The following is a 21,692-nucleotide window of genomic DNA, read 5'->3' as shown; positions in this document are numbered from 1 at the left end:
TGATAGATTAAGTGTGTACGTGACTCGAAGTATATAAAATAAAATCCCTGAATAAAGAACTTCACTACACGCCATCCCATACTGTGTAGTCTGTTTCTTATTTACCCTTAATAATTGCAGGAGCGAGCTTATACCCACGGCAAAGCTGCTGTTCTTTCGTGTCTCCGGTCACACAACACTTTGAATCAGACAAAAGCTTGATAACTAGAATCTATAGAGCACTCAAATTAATCCACATGAAAAAAGCCAACAATCCCATACATCAATGGGCAAGAGACATGAATAGAACCTTCTCTAAAGAAGACAGATGAATGGCTAACAAACATATGAAAAAATGCTCATCCCTAATTATTAGAGAAATGCAAATCAAAACCACCCTGAGATACCATCTAACCCCAGTGAGAATGGCCCACATCACAAAATCTCAACACTGCAGATGCTGGCATAGATGTGGAGAGCAGGGAACACTTTTACACTGCTGGTGGGACTGCAAACTAATATAACCTTTTTGGAAGGAAGTATGGAGAACACTCTAAGAATTTAAGCTAGACCTCCCATTTGATCCTGCAATCCCATTACTGGGCATCTACCCAGAAGGAAAAAAATCCTTTTATCATAAGGACACTTGCAGTAGACTGTTTATTGCAGCTCAATTTACAATTGCCAAAATGTGGAAACAGCAACCCAGGAATGGATTAATAAGCTGTGGTATATGTTCACCACGAAATACTATTCAGCCATTAAAAAATGGAGACTTTACAGCCTTTGTATTAACCTAGATGGAAGTGGAAGACATTATTCTTAGTAAAGCATCACAAGAATGGAGAAGCATGAATCCTATGTACTCAATTTTGATATGAGGACAATTAACGACAATTAATGACACAGTGGGGGTGGGAGAAAGGGAGAGCAGAGAGAGAAAGAAGGAGGGAGGGGTGGGGGAAAGGAAGAGCAGAGGGAGGGAAGGAGGGGGGGTGGGGTCTTGGTGTGTACTACACCTTTTGGGGGCAAGACACGACTATAAGAGGGACTTTACCTAAACAAATGCAATCAGTGTAACCTGGTTTCTTGTACCCTCCATGAATCACCAGCAATAAAAAAAAAAAAAAATATGAGGCAGTATAGTTCATAATTAAACTCATTAAAGGAACTACAGAGAAAAGTATTGCTATTAAATTCAAAAGAGGGAGAGATCAACACAAACTGGGCAGCCAGTGATAGCTGCATAGAAGATAAAGTGACTGACAGAGGTAGGAGGAATTTATAACTCAACAAGAGGAGAGACTAGGCAGGCCTCATGGAAAGAGGTAAAGCAGGGCAGCACCCGTGGCTCAGTGAGTAGGGCGCCGGCCCCATATGCTGAGGGTGGGGGGTTCAAACCCAGCCCCAGCCAAACTGCAACTAAAAAATAGCCGGGCGCTGTGGCGGGCGCCTATAGTCCCAGCTGCTTGGGAGACTGAGGCAAGAGAATCGCATAAGCCCAAGAGTTAGAGGTTGCTGTGAACCGTGTGACATCATGGCACTCTACCGGAGGGCGGTACAGTAAGACTCTGTCTCTACAAAAAAAAAAAAAAAAAAAGAAAGAGGTAAAGCAGGTAACTAAACGTGTTGAGCAAACAGCTATTTTATAGCTGGGATAAATTCTGAGATAAAACTCGGAAAATACATAATAACCAAATTAACGCATTAATTACCATGTGAGTAATATTTAACTTATGCCAGTTGTGAGCCTGGGGTCTTGTGAAGGTTATATAACTCAGATGTCTCTTGCCCTATCTTGACCTAATAAAATACTGTGGCTCCAAGGAAAAGAAAACTTTTTTCATGTGTGGCAATCAATTTATTACTGTTCAACCAAGGGGCACGAGTTTTCTCCTAGGGGCTCACTGTTCCTCAGAGTATGTTCTGTGGACTACTGGCATCAGTCTCAGCCAAGACCTATTAAATATGAATCTAAGTAGTACAGTGCGGACATTTTTTACTGCTTTTAAAGAACCTTCTCATCTGATCTTCATGTACAAAAACATTTCTGGGGCAGGGCCTGTGGCTCAAAGGAGTAGGGCGCCAGCCCCATATGCCGGAAGTGGTGGGTTCAAACCCAGCCCCAGCCAGGAACTGCAAAAGAAAAAAAAAATACAAAAAACAAAACAAAAAAAAATTTCTGAATCACAGCAGTAACTATTAGGGAATTATTCAACTTTTTTTTGAAAGGGGCGATATGACCAAAGAAAGTGATATATACATGATATATAAAGGCATAGGGCCTAGTAAAAGCTTATTGTGGTAGTCTAGGTATGACCTAATAAGGATCTAAAAATACTACTGTGACAGTAAAAATAGGAAAGAAGAAACTGTTCCAAGAATATGAAGGAAGGACCAAAATGATTCAAAGTCAGGTCAGGACTGACAAAATTAAAAGGATTTGCTTCTGAGATTATAGACAACGTTACTACCTGAACAGAAACAGAGAGATCACGGCGGGTGGGGGGGTAGCTGCTTTAAAAGAAAAAATATAGTCTGTTAGGCATGTTGAATCTGAGGTGACAACAGGACATTTGAAGGGAGTAGACCACACAAAAGCATTTTCTGTCCCACATAATCTAAGTTTACCAGATACTTTCTCAAATCATTGTGGTTCTGCAATTTTAAATGCCAGTTATATTATCATTGTTTCTCTTATCTGAACAATACTCTGAAGATCCAAACGCACATTTCAAACTGGTCTGTAGCATACGAATACAATTTTTAGAAGATTTTAATGCTGCAGGGAAGATGCCATTTTAAAACCTCTTTTTAATAATAATAATAACCACCACCACCACCACAACAACAAATCATTCAATTGCTGGTTGCAGGCGTACACAATGAGGACAAGGTCAAAAGGAATGAAGTGAAGAACCCTCCCTGTTCTGGAGGCGGAGATTTGTTCTACAAAGCCTCCTGTCATGCCAGTGGCCAACTAGACAAGTTGGAGGTTTTTTTTTTCTTTTTTTCTTTTCCTTGTGACATGTGCTTTAGTTGCAGCGGAAAGGAAATGTGTCATCTGTGGTTTGGTTTTAAAAGTGGAAAACTAGCTGCACATATCCTTTTTTACTGCAGATTTACTTTAAGGTTCATATTCTCCAAGTCTGTTCTGCTTTAAATAGGAAAAGAAGAAAAGGAGTTATTAGAATCACATTATAATCAATCAGATTTTCACCAAGCATTTTGTAAGGTAGGTTATATTAAACGGCTTTTCTTATGCCCTTTCACTTCTAACTTTGTACAGATTGGCATTTGAGGAAGTGCTTTCAAAGACTGTCTTAAGAATCTCACTAACAAAGTAGAATCATGTGATTGAAAATGTATGGTGCTTTTTTTTTTCTGTACTATTATGTAAAATTTAAGTTAGAAATGGGAAAGATTTACCATCAACCTGGAGTTCTTTAATTAGGATTAGAAAAGTTCTGTATTAGGACTCCACAAGTGAACCGGAAAGTTTTATTATTTTTTTTAAAGGTTAAAAAATAAATGTCTCATTACTAATGCTTAGGCATTATAAATTTTATTGAAAATGACCAGGGATAAAGAAAACTTCTGAAAATATGACCTGGCCTGTATGGCATAAATTAGAGATGTAGAAACAGTCCTCAATTCTCAGGCTTTAGTGGGGGTAAGAGAAGGTCTCATTTTGTTAGCAGCTTGTTTATTTGGCTGGGCATGGCTGTACATCTGGCTGGAGACAATCAACAGCGGGCCTATTCTCTGTCCCGTGGTGAGCACTGTTAAAATGTGCACAAATACTACGATGTGTACTACACTGTCAGAGCAATAATGTGACAAGAATAACCCACTTTAAATTATTGTAGAATCTAATGTAGCAGTCTGGTCTAGTATAAAAGAATGAAGATTACTTGCTAGCCCAATTTCAAGTATTTTTTGAAAGAATCATAAAGTATCTAATGATTTATGTCATTCAACTTAAAAACTGAAGCTGAACACTGCTACACAAAAGATACTTTCACAAAAGCCAGTATACGTAGCCTTAACTGTCTTTTTTCAAGGTCATAGCCCAAAAAGGAGCCTTAACCTTAGAACATTATATGTTACTTTTGTTTGTATAACTTAACATATCACATTATTCTTAATTTCTGCATTTCAATAGTATTCAAAAGTTACCTGACAACAACTAATAACCATTTCTTATAAAATACCTTGATGCTCACAAGCATGACTGGCAATGCCATCTGTGTTGCTTAATAGTGAGTTTAGAAATATAGACTCTCAGGCCCCACCGAGACCTAATAAATCAGAATATGTACCAAAAAAAAAAAAAAAAACAACAACAACCAAAAAGTACTCTCATGCACATTTAAGTGTGAGAAGATTTCCATTTTATAGAATACATGGCGTTCTTAACTAGACAATTTCATTTTGTAAATGTCAAGAGAACAATCTAGTTTTGTTTTTAGTTCCTTCAAATAAATGCAAACAATAAAATATTCTTTCAAAAGTGGCTTAGGACAAAGTGGTATGTTACTATAAGATATCTTAATAATGATGATAAATCTTTCCTGCTATGTTAGCAGTACCTGGAACTATTAAATTCTAAGATATGCCAGTTCTATTTAAACATATAATCATATGGTATATAATGAGAATTTAGAATATAACTTGTTCCCTTTTTGTACCGGCTTCCAGGAAGCTCAGAGCTAAAACTGAAATTCGACTTTTTCAATTATATGTTGAGATGGTTATGATCTTTCATTGCATTCTAAACTCCCAGGATCCTGACGTTCTATTTCTTTCCATTTTATTACATAATTTCTTTTTTAGAATTATGTCAAATCAGGAAAAAACGCTAGGTATAAAGGATGCTGGAAAAAAGCCAACAACTTTTGTTGAACGTCTAAGGTTATTCAGGAGAAATCTGCTTTTTCTTTATTTTTCCAGATTATTACACTGAGAAAACTGGCATACCTTTGCTTTCAGAAAGTCACAATAAATCAGGGGAAACAGAGGTGAAAAGAGAGAACTACCACCATAAAATTGCTTTTGTAAGTACCGGGAAGATATTTCTAAGTTCCAGCTTTTTCTAAGCTTCAAGATAAACACCTAAAAAGAAAAAGGAACATCTCTAATTCCTATTTTTTTGGCTGATACCAAACATTCCCTCCTCCCTACCAAAAAGTAATTTTGCATTTTCTTTTCATACAAGAAGCAAAATGCCCAAGGCCATATTCCTCCTTTGCTGTAAAGACAGTGACAGATTAGTTAGAGGGTAGGGAGTTTCTGCAAGAATAATCCTTAATTTTTTTTTTTTTAAAGGAGGAATCAAAAAAGTATAAAGCAGAAGTATTTGACTCAAAGCAGAAGTCTAGCATGCTTAACAGGGTGAAAACTATACAAAGCCATGTTATTCAGTTTAAAATGATTAGTAGTTATTTATAATGCTAACTCTGGCACCCAGAAGTATAATAGCAATTAAAGTTCTTCTTTGTACATCGTCTAAGAATAGGAAAAAAATTCAGTTGAGAAGGAATTCAAACAGAGTAACTAATGTAGGGGTAAGCTTGTAATATCTCAACTATCTTTTAGCTATAATCACCAAAGCTAAGAACCATTACTATTTCACAAATTAACAAGTTATACTCCTATCCCCACAGATAACCAGTGGATACTCATGGACATGGAACACATAGGACATTACCTGCATCTTGCCGTTCTGATGACAACAGTTTTTTCTTTGTCTCCTGGAACAAAAGCGAACTATACCCGGCTGTGGGCTAATAGTACTACTGCCTGGGATTCAGTTATTAAAAACAAGATGGGCAGGAACCAAAATGAAAACATTAACACCAACTCTGTAACTCCTGAAGCAGATTATAAAGGTAATTCTACAAACATGCCTGAAATGGCAACATCTCAAGTTGTAACTTCTAAATCTAAACAGGAGCTTTATATACCTTCTGTTGTCAGGAAGAGTTCTCCAACAGTACAGAGCATTGAAAACACAAGCGTAAGTCAGAGTGAAATTTTCAAAAAGGATGTCTGTGAGGAAAACAACAGCAACATGGCTATGCTAATTTGCTTAATTATAATTGCAGTGCTTTTTCTTATCTGTACCCTTCTATTTTTATCAACTGTGGTTCTGGCAAACAAAGTCTCATCTCTCAGACGAATGAAATCAGTAGGCAAGCGTCAGCCTAGAAGCAATGGCGATTTTCTGGCAAGCAGTGGTCTATGGCCTGCTGAATCAGACACTTGGAAACGAGCAAAACAACTCACAGGACCCAACCTAATGATGCAATCTACTGGAGTGCTCACAGCTACAAGGGAAAGAAAAGATGAAGAAGGAACTGAAAAACTCACTAACAGATGGGTTAGTGAAGAAAAATGCAAAGTAGCAATGGGAATGGTTAAAAAGTAAAAATGAAGTCAATTTGGTATTTAATGCCAAAGTGTTGGGCTGATGATCTAAAATTTGTGATGGTAGGCCTTACAATTTAATTTAAGTCAAGCAGGCAAGAAAGGGAGAAGTATGACTGCTTACTTAAATACCTAAGCTATAAACTTTTTTGGACACTGAATGATTTCAAAAGCAAATAGTAAAATCATCAAGCATTTGAGGAAAGTTTTAAAGATAGCTTGAGGAGACTAACAGAGAGCAAGAGATAATTAAAAAACATCCCCTATTCAGCAATAGTAGTTAGATGATCTTAATCTGAATGTAATTAAATTCTGAAGAATTTTAGTGTGTCCTTAGAGGTCATGCATATATTGCAACATTCAACAGAATGTCAAGTTCCTAATGCATAGAGTTGAACTATATAATTTAATGGTAACTTCTTTGCTGGACGTGGCAGATTACATATCAGCTCATCTATCAACACAACTAATTTTAGTCCTATGCTTTCATTTTTACATATGGCACACATGAGAAACTGTTTTTCTACCATAAATATTAAATCAAAACTTTTAATTTTGTATAATAAATTAAAACTCATTAGAATAAAACTGTAATTATGTATATTTGCTTTCACTTTGTTATCTTAGAGAAATAGAAATAAGAAATAGAGCACAACAAAATTAGATGAGATCTGTAGCCACACCAATAGGTTAAATGTAAATGTAAGGTATGTTTAAATGTTTAAGAGTAATAGTCATCCTTTCTATAAATATTGCTTATTGGAACAGTAATAACAAATATTAAACGGTTGATTAATTTTTGGACTTAAAGATGCCAAGTAATCTAATATGATCAATTTTATTTTTTACTATCCAATGTGTTAAGAGCAAAGGAAAAATGTATGTTTCTTGAAGTTGGGAAGACAGGATACTTCAGGTAACTGTCTAACCTTTAAAGAAACTGGCTTCAAGTAACATTTAAGTCAAGACATATTGGCCACACTAAAAAAAAAAAAAAATCTTACCCCTTATAGAGCATTTATTTTGGGCAATATGCTAGCCATTTAAGAAAAGAAAAAATACACACACACACACCCCAAGTATGACTACAATCTTATTCTCCCTTCTAGGCCAGTGATTCTCATCCTGGCTGGATATCAGAATCTGAAGAGTTTTAAAAAACCACCAATGCCTAATTTCCAAGTCCTCCTTCTGATTCAATAGGAATGGGGTGAGCTCTAGGCAATGGTAATTTTCACATAACTCCCTAAGGTGATACTGCTTTTGGTCATCAAATTTACTTCTTACAAATTCTTGGCTCCAAATATCTAGGTTACATATTAAAATGAGAGGGAAAAAAACAAAGCATAAATTTTATTATCCATTTATTATCAATTTGTAAAAAGAAAAAAAGGTCCATTCCCTAAACAATAAATAAAAACCGTATTATTCCAAATATAGCTAAATGTCAACAAAGTAAAAAGGAAAGCATGAGATGCCAATCATGGTGACATCAGATTATTTATTTTGTGAGGGGTAAAATGGCCCAGATTAACAATTAAATTGAGCAGAGCTCCCATTTCATTCAAAAATTAAAAATTCATAATTGTATATTAGAACACATAGTAATAACGCAAGGTACTCCTTGAATCAAGAGTCATAAAAATATTTATCTGAGGAATTTAATACAAATTTAGTACCTTTGTAAAAACAAAATTACTAGGGTACTATTTTTACATTTGACATTCTGGTCAAACATTTTCTCAACAGAGAATTACTACTGCAGGAATACTAAAAATTCGCCACTCACTATTGGCTATTAAACACACACCCTCAGAATGACACCATCCAATGACAGTTCATAAATAAACAGAAGTTTTCTAAACTTGTATTTAAAGATGTTAAGTAAGAAAACTTTTGACTTTAAAATTTAAGTCATTTTTTGAGGACACTGCAGCTCACACCTGTAATCCTAGCACTTGGGAGGCCCAGGCCCAAATTTTCCAGACCTGCCTGAACCAGAGTGAGACCTCATCACTAAAAATAGCTGGGTGTTGTAGTGGGTGCCTATAGTCCCAGCCATGTGAAAGGCAGAAGCAAGAGAATCCCTTGAGCCCAAGAGTTAGGGGTTGCTGTGAGCCGTGAGTACTCCACGAAGGGCACCAAAAAAAAGAAAAAAAAAAAATTAAATCATTTTTGAACAAGAACACTTTAATTTCTATCCCTGGATCGAAAATCCCAGTTTTATCTAGGGATTTAAAAATAGCGAATCTGCCAGGTACGGTAGCTCACACCTGTAATCCTCATACTCTGGGAGGCCAAGGTGGGTGGATTGCCTGAGTTCAATGGTTCAAGACCAGCCCAAGCAAGAGTGGGTCTTCGCATCTAAAAATAGTCGGGCAGCCGGGTGTTGTAGCAGGCGCCTGTAGTCCCAGCTACTTGAGAGGCTGAGGCAAGAGAATCACTTGAGCCCACAAGTTTGAGGTTGCTGTGAGCTTTGACACCACAGCATTCTACCAAGGGTGACAAAATGAAACTGTCTCAAAAAAACAAACGAAAAGAATGACTCAAAAGCTTTATAGCATTTTGATTCTACTCTGCCTTATAGGACCCCTTTAAAAACAAACAAAAGAAAAACTATTCTTTTTGTACCAAGAGGTAAGTACCTTGAAAAAACTAGGTCATAATGATCTGTGTTCCTCTGCAGTGACGGGGTGAGCAGCACATTGCTTAATACTGTTATCTACTACAATGTGCACTTTATATTTACTTAACTTCACAATAAACTTATAAATTAGGAATTATGATGTGTTTTTCAGGAGAAGAACAAGGCTCTGACTCGCTCAAATAAATTCATATTCAGATGGACTCATACCTTTTTTTTTTTTGAGACATAGTCTCTGTTGTGCCTACTGAAGTGCAGTGGTGCTGTAACAACTCACCGAAACCTCAAACTCCTGGGCTCAGGTGATCCCTTTACCTCTACCTCCCATGATCCTCCTGCCTTAGCCTTCTAAGTAGCTGGGGCTATAGGCACATACCACCACACCTGGCTAATTTTTTCTATTTTTCGTAGAGCCTGGAGTCTCACTCTTGCTTAGGTTGGTCTTGAACTCCTGAGCTCAAGTAATCCCTTCCACCTTGGCCTCCCAGAGTGGTTATTATAGGCATGATCCACTGTACCTGGCCTGGACTTATACTCTTTTCAATACACTTTGATTGGTTAATTTTTATTTTAAAAATAATCCCCAATTTATTTTATTTTCCACTGAGAAGAACCTACTTTGTGGATAATCAAATAAATAGTTGTGAGCTTGAACTAAAAAATCATTTAGTAAAGTATTTGGTCAAAATAATTTAATTGTAATTTTACCTGAGCTTTGCCTATGTTATGTATGAGAGAATAGTATTTACTGGTTGCCTACTCTGTAAGAGACATTTATACATGTTATATTATTGTTAATTCTCACAATAACCCGATAAGGGAAATATTCCTTCAGAGGAGGAAATAATGACTCAGAAGTGGAGCAACCTGCCTAAGGTCATACAAACAAGCAAACAGAACACATCACTCACGTCTTATAAAGAAATCTCACTATGGGTGCAGCTTTTCGTTAGAACATGATTTCCTCTTCAGGGCTCCATTCTAAATAGTTTAATTATATGATCACATTATGAGAGTCTCAAATGTGTATTTACAAACATTGACTACGAACACTCAAATCATATAGTTCCACTGCATTTCAAAGTCTAAGTTCTGTTAGAGCAGTACATTTCTCCGTCATTTTGCGGCTTATTGCACTTCCGGAACCAGATATTGATAAACTTCCTCTTTTACAGAAAGTATTTCAGTTTGCAAGAGGATCATTTTTAATCTGACTTGAATCATCCCTTGTACTTTGTTAGCCAAATCACCAAAATGTCCAGTTAGAACAAGAATTTAGCATTCTGCAAAAGAAGTTAGCAGCTGAGGTAAGAAATTTTCACACAGGCAATTTGGTTTGATCTTGCTTTATATAAAATTTATTTTAAGAACTAAAATATCATTAGTGTTTTAAACTCAAATTCAACTCTGATCATCTAAAGATGTTTGTAACAGGTTTTTGTGGTTTTGTTGCATGAAATTAAAAAATATACAGTTTAGCTTTCCTCAGAGGAGGATTTTTATCCAGGTTTGTGTAAGCATTTCAAGCTTATTCAAACGTAATATTTGTTAACCTTAGTTTTGTAATTAAAAGAAAGAAACTATAGCCATAGCAGATAAAGCTAAGGGTTAGAAATAAAATTAGATTCCACGTGCTATGACTGAATTTATAACCTCCAATATACAGTTACAAATTCTCATTTGCTTTTTTATAATTTTTCTTGTTTATAATTCATAGATTTAAATTATTTTTATTTTTAAAATTCTCTTTGCTTTTTATAGTAAGAATGATTACAAGAAAGGAAGAAATTAGATGTGGTGCTCAATTATCATTATTACATATGCCTTATTTTTCACATAAATAGAATTTTATGTTTAAGTAATAGTGACATGAAAATATTGCTCATTTGAAAAGCTTACTAAGATAAAAATGTTATGATAAAATGTATAGATATATTCATATAATTTATATGGTTATGTCACACATTATTATCTGAACCTTTAGTAAACCGTGTAAGATACAGGAAAAAAATCCACACAATAACCAAATAAAAAATTGGTAATATGCATAAAATATCCTTACTATGTGAGTAAACTAGTAAATTTATGCTCTAGATAAAAATTACGAAGAGCATTTTACATAGACCTATAAATGGAAAAGTAAGTTTACAGTAGGTGACAGCCTTTTGCAACATTTCATAAATACCTATTACTTTTCTCTTACAGAAGTCCATTTTTGGATTTCTTGTATTACAAAAGATAGAAAATAAAGATTTTTATCTCTTTCTTAGGTGAGACTTGTTTGCTTATTTTTTTGCTTCCAATATTTAGTTTATTTCACTGTGCATGTGAGATGATAAAGTTATAAATTATTTTCACTCAGATTTCATTAAATAATTTAATTCAAAAATTTCCCATGAATCTTTGACACTGGTGTCTTTTGTTACCACAGAATCCCACACATATTTTTAAAGGACCAGTCTCAAATATAAGGTTTAATAGTACCTGTGTTTTCAACTATCACATACATAAAATTTAGTTAGAAGGCAATTATTAAGTTTGAATTTGCTAAACATAAATCTGATGACTCTCAATGTTCCATCTTTAAAAATTACCAAATGTTTTAGTAAGTTTACTAAATATGACAGCTTACAGGCCAATTATTCAAAACTCCTATAACTGTTTACATAGAATTGTAACTCTGTAAGAGACTAAAATGGGTTTTCTGGTATTTTTTTCTACCCTTTAGAGCCAGCGGTTCTCAACGTGACCCCTTTGGGGGTCAAACAACACTTTCACAGGGGTCGCCTAAGACCATTCTGCATATCAGATATTTACATTACGATTCATAACAGTAGCAAAATTACAGTTATAAAGTAGCAACGAAAATAATTTTATGGCTGGGGGTCACCACAACATGAGGAACTGTATTAAAGGGTCACAGCATCAGGAAGGTTGAGAACCACTGCTTTAGACTATCTCCAGAAGTTATTTACACATTATTTCCGGAGGGCTCTCATCTTCTTTCTTCATAAAGCATTTTAATTTCATAATTTACTATGAAAGGTAATGTAGTATAAATAACCAGATGTAAGAGAAGGAAAGGGTTCTGGTAAAACAGGGGTATAGTTTCTATATTAGTGCCACTAATGAGAAGAGCTGTGACACTTGCCGAATTCTCTGTGTCTGGGTTTCCTAATGTGTAAGATGAAATACTATGTAGCTCATTAAAATAGGATAGTGCAGAGCAGAGAGAGGGAAGGAGGGAGGGGGGGTGGGGCCTTGGTGTGTGCCACACCTTTTGGGGGCAAGACATGATTGTAAGAGGGACTTTACCTAACAAATGCAATCAGTGTAACCTGGTTTCTTGTACCCTCAATGAATCCCCAACAATAAAAACATTAAAAAAAATAAATAAAATAGATTAGTGCCTAGCACTGGGGGTATGCTCAGTAAACAGTAGCTATGATTATTGATAAATGATCATCAAATACTTCCTGTTGTACTTTAAGGTCAATTTCCCTTTCTGTTCTTCCTCAAGATAAAGAATTGCTGTTTTTTTCCTTTTATGGTTTGAAAACTTCATTAGTTGTAGGTAATACTATTGGGAAATTTTAATCTATCATATTTTCTTTTTTTTTTTTCATATTTTCATTATAACTTATTTTTATGATATCAAAGTAACTGGAACACAGGTAATTATTTAGACACTGCTATCTACACTTATCTTTTTCTTTAGGCATGCTCTCTAGATCTCTGTGATTCCCCTTAAATGATAATGGCATATTTCTTAACATACCTAATTTAACAGCATCAATTTTAAATGCTGGATCCTTTGCATTATATGTATATATGTATTTATGCATTATATTTATAAAAACATGTCTGGTACATGGGGACTGAGTTAAATTAGTTTACGTTTTTCTTTGTCCTTTAAAAAATTTTTAAATAATCTGGAAAAGCAAAGGACCACAATTCACGGATTTAAGCCTCAAAGTACTGCCATATGAAAGGCTGGCAAATTTGGGATTTCCCTGAGCAGCAGACTAAGTAAGGGATTTCTAGAAAAATTTTACCTAGGTTCTCTGGAGTAATTACCAGGTATGCTTCTGCATAGCGACAGGAAAACAGAGAGAAAGAGAATCTTACCAACACAGTAGGTAGGGGAACCCTAAGTGAAAGATAAGTCATTCTGGCCCTCGATATTGAGAAGAGCTATTTGCTTGTGCTTTTTTCAATCCACTCCAATCTTTTCTCCCAACTTCTTCATTTTACCCATTTCAATCTTGTACCTTAATATCGTGCTAATTATATAACTACTTTTTTCAGCGGTTAACTTTTCTTTTATTCGATACCTTTTCTTGAAGGTACTGATCCTCCACTTTTCCATATATTTGTTGCTTCCTATAATTTTTACTTTTTTCTTTGTGTCATTTTATACTTCTTAACATTGCCTTTTCATTCCTCTGCACCACATTGTTCCTTCCCTGCAGAAATAATATTGGTACTGCAGATACACTCTTCTTATACATTAAAACATACATATGTTAAATAACTTTCCATACTGGTAATAACTTACTACCTCTGGGGAAAAAAAAAAGTCAGTTTTTTCATTATTCTATCTTCTACTATTTATTCTTTAGAATCTTTCTCCTCCTTTTTTGGGCTATGCTAAATTCTTGTAGTAGGAGTCTAACACAGATTGTAATATGCTGATGTAGCAGATAGTAAGAAGATAAAAGCCTAACTTAAGAGTCAAAGAAAGTAGTAGGATAGGTAAAAAATGGAATTTGGTTTTAATAATGCCATAATCTTTAAGTGACAAGTGGAAATCTCATATGCTGAAGGTTCTACATACTTCCTATTGACGTAAGAGGCCGTGAACCTATCAAAGTTGATCTTACAAAGTAAACTAGGTTTATAATTATGTTCTTGTTTGGACTTTTTCCTTCTCTAATGCCTTTTTCAGCTAACATAAAAGAGGAACCATATGGTTTCTTTACTTTAAGCTAAGTCACAAAAGAGGAAACATTTTTGGCTGAAGACAACTCACGACCTAAATTTTCTGATGCTGTGGATAGCATTTTCACAAAAATCACTTTAAAAATGAAACTTTGAAGAATACCATTTTCTAACAAAGCTTTGCTTTTTGGTAATCTATGACTGCGGTCCCCAACCCCTGGGGCTGTAGGACAGTACCAGTCAGTGGCCTGTTAGGTGCTGGGCTGCACAGCTGGAGATGAACAGGGGGTAAGGGAGGGAAGCTTCCTCGGTATTACATCAGCTCCTCATCACTGCCTGAGCGCTACCTCCTGTCAGATCAATAGCATAATTAATAAGCGTCTCACAGGGATGCAAGGGATCTAGGTTGTGTACTCCTACGAAAATCCAAGGCCTGATGACCTATGGTAGAGGTGTGATGCACTTGAATCATCCCGAAATCATTCCCCCCACACTATCTGTGGAAAATTGTCTTCCATGAAACCAGTTCTTGGTTCTTGGAAGAACCATGACTAGAGATGCTCCGAATTTTCACATTTAGCCGAAAGTTTCAAATTTTTCTCTTCTAAATCTTTTGCAAAATGGATAAAAAGCAGAATTTATTGACTTTGATTTCATGCCATGATAATGGCATATTTCTTAACATACCTAACGTAACAGTATCGGTTTTAAATGCTGTTAAGTTAGGAATCTAAAGTGTAATCTAATATATCTGTTAGATTGGCTTTTGAATCATAGGAGAACTATAATTTCTAATAATATATACCAAGATCTAACACCTTGTATTTTGTTTTCTCTAATTTTCTTTTCTTCTCTTCTAATTTCTCTTCTTTGCTTATATTCTAGTAGAAATATATATATATATTTTTTAGAGACAGAGTTTCACTTTGTAGCCCTTGGAAGAGTGCCGTAGCATCACAGCTCACAGCAACCTCCAGCTCTTGGGCTTAGGCGATTCTCTTGCCTCAGCCTCCCAAGCAGCTGGGACTACAGGCGCCTGGCACAACACCTCCCTATTTCATGGTTGTAGTTGTCACTGTTTGGCAGGCCCAGGCCAGATTCGAACCCGCCAGCTCTGGTGTATGTGGCTAGTGCCTTAGCAGTTTGAGCTACAGGCTGGTAGAAATATTAATAAAAAATGAAAAAGTGAAATAGAAAGGAATCAAGTTAAATGTTCACTAATCTACTAAAACAATGTCTTACGACACTATGCTACAGAATCAAAATAGGGAACATTAGGCAGTACAGGGTAGTAGAAGAGAGAACATGTTTTGGAATCAGATGGCCTTGGGTACTAATTCCTAATCTGTCACTAATAGTGATATAACATTGGGCAAACTGCTTATCTAATTTGAAATTGTTTCTTTATCTGTAAATAAAGAATCCCCCCAAAGGTCTGGTGCGGTGGCTCACACCTATAATCCCAGTACTTGGGAGGCCGAGGCAGGTTGATTGCCTGAGCCAGAGTGAGACCCCATCTCTAAAAATAGCTGGGTGTTGTGGTGGGTGCCTGTAGTCCCAGCTACTTGGGAGGCTGAGGCAAGAGACTCGCTTGAGCCCAGGAGTTGGAGGTTGCCATGAGCTGTGATGCCATGGTACTCTACCCAGGGCAACAGCTTGAGGCTCTGTCTCAAAAAAAAAGAAAGAAAGAAAAGAAAAGAAATTATAGTTCTCCTATCATTCAAAAGCCAATCTGACAGAGATTTTATTTTCTGTTGCAGGTGTTATAAAAGGTTTTGCAAATAAATAAACCTTTTAGCATATTTGAGTAGTTTTCGATGCTTATTACTTGGTATACAATAATGATAAATGACCTTGTTTGAGAAAAAAAGATGGTGATTTTTCCCCCTGTACTTTCTCCTTCCTTTTCATTTTTTTCTAATGCTTCAAGCCAAAACTTTAAAGTAATTCTCCTTTTTAGCTATCTTATACACTGCTGATGAATTAATCTTAAAAACATGCATTATCAGGTTACTGATCCTTTGCTTTGAGGATTCCCTGTTACTATTAAGATAAAACTTTCAAACTGAGTTTTCTTCCTTTTATCTTGAATTAACCAGTCCAAATTTACATCTCAGGACTGAGACTTCTCCTAGCCAAATGTACCCCTTACCCACCTTACATACTTTGTAAACACATACTTTTCCCTCTAAACAGATACTTTTGATCATACTGCTTTTCTTCATCTGTAACTGCGTTCTTTTTTCACAAACCTGGTTTCTTCCCCTTTCTGACTGTGAGTCTGAGCCTGTCCTCATCTTTCAGACCTCAGTTTCAATTCCCCTTCTTTAATCAAATTCTCTGTGACTGACCACAACCCGAAGAAGTCAGCCATTCGCAGAATTCTCCTGTTCTTACTGTCAATTACTGTTCCTTTAGGTACCTCTCTTACATTTCTATTCTTTTAAATAAGAGTACCTTACTTTTCACATTTTCTTATTCCCATCCCCTTGAACGACGTTATAAAGAACCTTAAAGAAAGAAAAGAAGAAAAATACTTGTCTAGAACATATTATACATTGTGCTACCTCAGGTGTTTTACATATTTTATTTCATTTAACCTTTAAATGAATTTATGAGGAAGGTAAGGTGATTTTTTTTGAGACAGTCTCACTTTGTTGCCTTCAGTAGAGTGCTGCGCTGTCATAGCTCACCACAACCTCAAACTTGTGGGCTCCAGCGATCATCTTGCCTCAGCCTCCCAAGTAGCTAGGACTACAGGCGCCCACCACAACACCAGCTATTTTTTTTTGGTTGCAGCCATCATTGTTGTTTGCTGGGCCCTGGGCTACATTCGAACCTGCCGGCTCAGGTGTATGTGGCTAGTGCCTTAGCCGCTTGAGCCACAGGCGCTGAGCCGAAAACTATGATTTCTAATAATATATACCAAGATCTAACACCTTGTGGTTTTCTTTTCTTTAATAGTGCAAAACAAGTATATTACATTCAAAGTTGAAAATTGCCTTAGCATAACTTCTCTCTTTCAAGTTAAGGCAACCAAGGATGGTAGAGATTAAGTGACTAGTTCTCATGATTAGGTAAGTTGGTGTAGGTGGCAGAAACAGAACTGGAATTTAACTCTTCACAACTACCTGCCAAACTTACACATGTCCCTTCTTTTCCTGTGTCCATATATTATTCCCATAGCTGGAATATTTTATTTATTTATTTATTTATTTACTTACTTCCTGAGACAGATTCCACTACGTTGCCCTCGGTAGAATGCTATGGCGTCACAGCTCACAGCAACTTCAAGCTCTTGGGCTTAAGCAATTCTCTTGCCTCAGCCTTCCAAGTAGCTGGGACTATAATCACCCACCACAATGCCCGGCTATTTTTTTGTTGTAGTTGTCATTGTTGTTTAGCAGGCCCGGGTTGGGTTCGAACCTGCCAACGCCAGTGTATGTGGCCAGTACCCTAACCACTGAGCTAAATAGAGCTAATAGGCACTGAGCCTATATATTTGCTTAATTATTACAGAATTTTCAAGATTGAATTCAAGTTTTACTTTTCTAAGAAAACTTCCCTAAAGCCTGCTCTAGGTAGATTTGTTCCTCCCTGCATCTCTTGCACACCTTTATGAGAAAACTGACCAAACTGTAATAATTTTTTACCTGTCTGTATCTACCACCAGAACCTGAAATACCTCAAGGCAGGAACTATTTCTCTTTCTCTCTCTTTTTAATCTCCTTAACCTAGAATAGGGCCTTACACAAAGATGGTATTTACTGATGAATGAATGAAAGTAGCACCAGGACCATCTGAAAAGAACTGACTTGACCAGACCCAGAGATCACTCTAGGTCCTAGACTCCTCTGTAACAATGAAAATACACTGCGGCATTAGGAAGGATTTTGAGCCTATGATTTTGAGTTGAATTGAGCCCTTTAAAAAGATGAGATCCTAACCTAAGGATACAGTGCTAGACACTAAAAATGCTGCAAAGATCACTAATATAATAGTCTGTGTACCATTAACAAATTGAGAGGAATCACTTATAAAGTAAAGATGAATTCCATTTTAAATATGTTGAATTTGCAGATAGTGGTATATACCCATGGAAACCTCCACCAAGAAGTTGTACTCTTTAGAATAAGGGAGATTTAAGCTGGGTGTATAGGTTTTTGGAGCTGTGGCATATAAAGGTGAGAAGGGAAATCTTATGGAATCAGGAACAAAATAGATAGGGGTGAGGACTGAGTATTAAGTATCCTTATTTAGGAGGGAGGAGAAAAAGAACTAGTAAGAGTAACATGTAGGAAGACTGATGACGAAGAGCTACTTGAATGCAAATTAGAGTTAATGGTGTCAAATGTAGTCAAAAGAGGGAGAAAAAGAGAAGAAAAGACAACTGAATTAGGTAGTAGATGGTTGCTGGTATTCTTAAGGCAGCACAATCAATCTATTTCTAGCAGTAAAGGGTGAAGAAAAGTAGAGAACACATGGATCCAGGTGATAGAACTCATCCATTTTGAGAAGTATGACTGTGAGATGAAGGACTGTAATGTAACAAAGCTGGAGGGGCAGCAGGGGAAGTATGTATCTTAACAAAGAATTAAGAGAGACCCCTGTCTATAAGGTCCAAATGCTATAGGAGGGGTTAGAGCATATTCAAGAGATGTTTCCACTAGCCTACAGGGCGTCAAGTCTAAATTAGGAATAATAAAGAAATCAAATATAACTAGATACCAAATAATGCCTAATTGTCTTTCTCTTTTTCTTTCATTATATAACTTTTGGTAAGGAGGAGGAACATTCTGAAATGGATCCCAAGTATTTCATCTTAATGTTGTTTTGTGGACACCTGGAAAACACCTTTTCCTCAAAGACAGAGGAAACTACAACCAAGATGCAGCCACAGCCTGCCTCATTTAGATCATCAATGTCACATACCTTAGATGATTCTCACAACCCAACAGGGAAACCTTTCAGTCAACCAACACAATTCAACAACATTTCTTCTGGGCAGCTAACATCATCTGCCAAAGTTGCTCCTGGACAACCAATGCCAGCTGTCCATGCCACTTCTGGGAAACCAGCCACAAACATTTCTGCTGGACAACCATTTGCTTCTTTCACCACCAAACTACCAATACCAATGATCAACACCTCTTCCCAACAAACTGCATTACCTGTGGTCACTTCTGCCAGGCAAATGCCACCATCTATCCATACTTCTACCAGAAAACTATCAGTATCTGTCTATACTTCCACGCAACAACCATCATTATCTGTCCACACTCCTAGAGAAAGAGAACCAACATCAACTGTCAAAAATTCACTTAGGAAAACACCGGGATTCATCTTTGAAACTACCACTAGCAAAAATATTCCACATTCTAATTCAGTAGCTGCCATATTAATTGGTGTAATTCTGATCTCTATGTTGGTAGCTATAATTATGATTGCACTATGGAAATGCCTGAGAAAACCAGTTTTAAGCGATCAGAATTGGGCAGGCAGGTCTCCATTTGCTGATGGAGAAACCCCTGACGTATGTATGGATAACTTTAGAGAAAATGAAGAATCCACAAAACGTACATCAATTGTTTCACTTATGACCTGGAAACCAAGGAAAAGCACACTGTTAGCAGATGACTTAGACATTAAGTTGTTTGAATCAAGTGAAAACATTGAAGATTCCAACAACTGCAAAACACAAGAAGTTAAAGATCAAGTACATGGTACATCAGAGGATAGTGCAGACAGATCAACAATTGGCACAGCCGTTTCTTCTTCAGAAGATGCAGATCTGCCCCAACCACCTCCCCTTCTTGATTTGGAAGAACAGGAGAGTAACCAATCTGAAAAACCCACACTGATAATAGAATTTCCTCTTCCAAATGATTCTACTAGTCTCCCTCCATCTCTGGATTGTCTCGATCAAGCCTGTGAAGATCATAAAACTGAGATCAAACAGTCATTTCCACCTCCTGCTGACTCACTTAACTTGCCCCTGCCACCAGCAGATCTTATGAACAATCAAGAAGAATTCAACACTGAGATCCAGAGTGAGGAGTTCTCTATTCCTCCTGCCTCTGATCAAGATCTTAATGAATCCTTGCCTCCTCCACCCGTAGAACTGTTGTAAATATATTACAAAGCGCTTTAAAGCTGATCTTTCATTCTTTAATGACTCTCTTGTTTTTCTTCACATAATGAGATAAATAAAATGGCAATAGGTAGCCAATTTTGATTTTTACTCAGGAACTATCTGAAATCTGCTCAAAGCCCATGTGCATAAGTGGAACTTTTAAAAAAAACAGTTATTTAATGGTGATCTATTTACTAGTTATAGTACCTGTCTTTAAAATAGAGTGCATTTTACATATGTGGATAACATAACCATTCTGAAAAAAGCAATCTACATATACTTTTTATTAATCAATAGATACTTTTTCCTAAAAAGCTGTATATAAACTTATTTTGAAGAAATAAACTTATTTTTCCATTTCAGAATTTGGGGTGGAGAGAAATATGAAGTTAAATATGTATATACTCCAAGTTTTAAACTAAATCAAGTATTAAATATTCCAAGTCTGTGGGGGTGAGAGATTAAAAAGAATGTTTGAAACCAGAGAAATTTTGCTTTTGGGCTTATTGGAAATAGTAAAACAAACATATTGAATCATCAAATTGAGGCATTAGGAACATTTTTAATGAAAAAAATGAGCATGCACCATGAGTATACAATGTACACTTTTTTAAAAAAAATAATATTGGGTAAGTATAAATTTTAAATCTAGCCTCTTAAGTTTCTGTTTTATAAGGACTCAAAAAAAATTGAATCTTACAAGGAAATAAACAAAGAAAAAAAAAACAGAAACCATAGCTTCATTCTAAATTTGGATGATTTTCCAAGGAAAGGAGGCTCTCAACTTTTCACTAAACTTATATTTTCTGACACTAATCATTTAAACTCATAAACCACTTTTCTTATGCAGAATTTCATCTTTACCCACTAGCTGACAATCTGAGTTATTACAGTAGGGGTGGACCTGAGCTTTGTCAAATTTGAAGTAGAGTGTGGCCAATGGTCTACTCTTGCAGAGATGCCAGTCTGTGCCAGCAAGCACATATTCTTCCTCATCAGCCCCACCCTAATTTAAGGGAAAGTAGTCACTTAGAATGAAATGTAGCCTTACTGATAGCTTAGTCTTGCAGAACCTCTCAAAGTTCTGGGATTTTCAGAACACAGTATTTATTCGTAGCACTAGTGTTGAGAAACTACCACCACCCCATATTTAATAAAAACTAAATTCACAATATTTCTCTCCTTAAATCTTTCCAGCCATCTCTCACTGACCATTAAGGCTTTTTATCTGCAGAAGCATTTCCTTGAGCTTCTTTCTTTTCTTTTTGCAGTTTTTGGCCAGGGCTGGGTTCGAACCTGCCACCTCTGGTATATGGGGTTGGCGCCCTACTCCTTGAGCCATAGGCGCCACCCAGCTTCTTTCTTTTCTTGAATAAGCATGATGTTTATTGTCATATTACATTGGTTCTCTTCTGTCTTCCTTATTAAAAGCTTTCATTGGTTTTATGAACTTAGCACTTTTAAGGCTGATTTACCCAGAAGCAATCTGTAGGTTGAGAATTTCCTATTATTCTTCTGAATTTTCAGTATTTCAGTTAGGATAAAGAATAATATTTTTATACTCAG

General features: G+C 36.2%; 3 protein-coding genes across 7 annotated transcripts in view; 2 read left to right on the top strand and 1 right to left on the bottom strand.

Moving 5' to 3' along the window:
- Positions 1 to 21,692, bottom strand: part of NF1 (neurofibromin 1) — a 308,789-nt gene that overhangs the window by 61,663 nt on the left and 225,434 nt on the right. The window lies entirely within an intron of this gene.
- Positions 2,962 to 6,682, top strand: EVI2A (ecotropic viral integration site 2A). Of its 2 annotated transcripts, XM_053567664.1 has the most exons (3): positions 3,014 to 3,214; positions 4,933 to 5,036; positions 5,646 to 6,682. In XM_053567664.1, exon 3 carries the CDS (start codon positions 5,663 to 5,665, stop codon positions 6,407 to 6,409), a length of 747 nt encoding a protein of 248 aa, XP_053423639.1. In that variant the 5' UTR covers positions 3,014 to 3,214; positions 4,933 to 5,036; positions 5,646 to 5,662; the 3' UTR covers positions 6,410 to 6,682. The 2 variants fall into 2 exon arrangements, with proteins under 2 accessions (XP_053423640.1, XP_053423639.1); XM_053567665.1 differs by lacking the exon at positions 4,933 to 5,036 and having other exon boundaries at positions 2,962 to 3,214.
- Positions 8,083 to 20,614, top strand: EVI2B (ecotropic viral integration site 2B). The gene is made up of 2 exons (XM_053567663.1): positions 8,083 to 10,359; positions 18,777 to 20,614. The coding sequence occupies exon 2, from the start codon at positions 18,795 to 18,797 to the stop codon at positions 20,121 to 20,123; it is 1,329 nt and encodes a 442-aa protein (XP_053423638.1). The 5' UTR covers positions 8,083 to 10,359; positions 18,777 to 18,794; the 3' UTR covers positions 20,124 to 20,614.

The sequence above is a fragment of the Nycticebus coucang genome, chromosome 18 (genome assembly GCF_027406575.1).
Source record: "Nycticebus coucang isolate mNycCou1 chromosome 18, mNycCou1.pri, whole genome shotgun sequence".
Classification (NCBI taxonomy): domain Eukaryota; kingdom Metazoa; phylum Chordata; class Mammalia; order Primates; family Lorisidae; genus Nycticebus; species Nycticebus coucang.
This window is presented reverse-complemented; position numbering and strand designations above follow the sequence as displayed.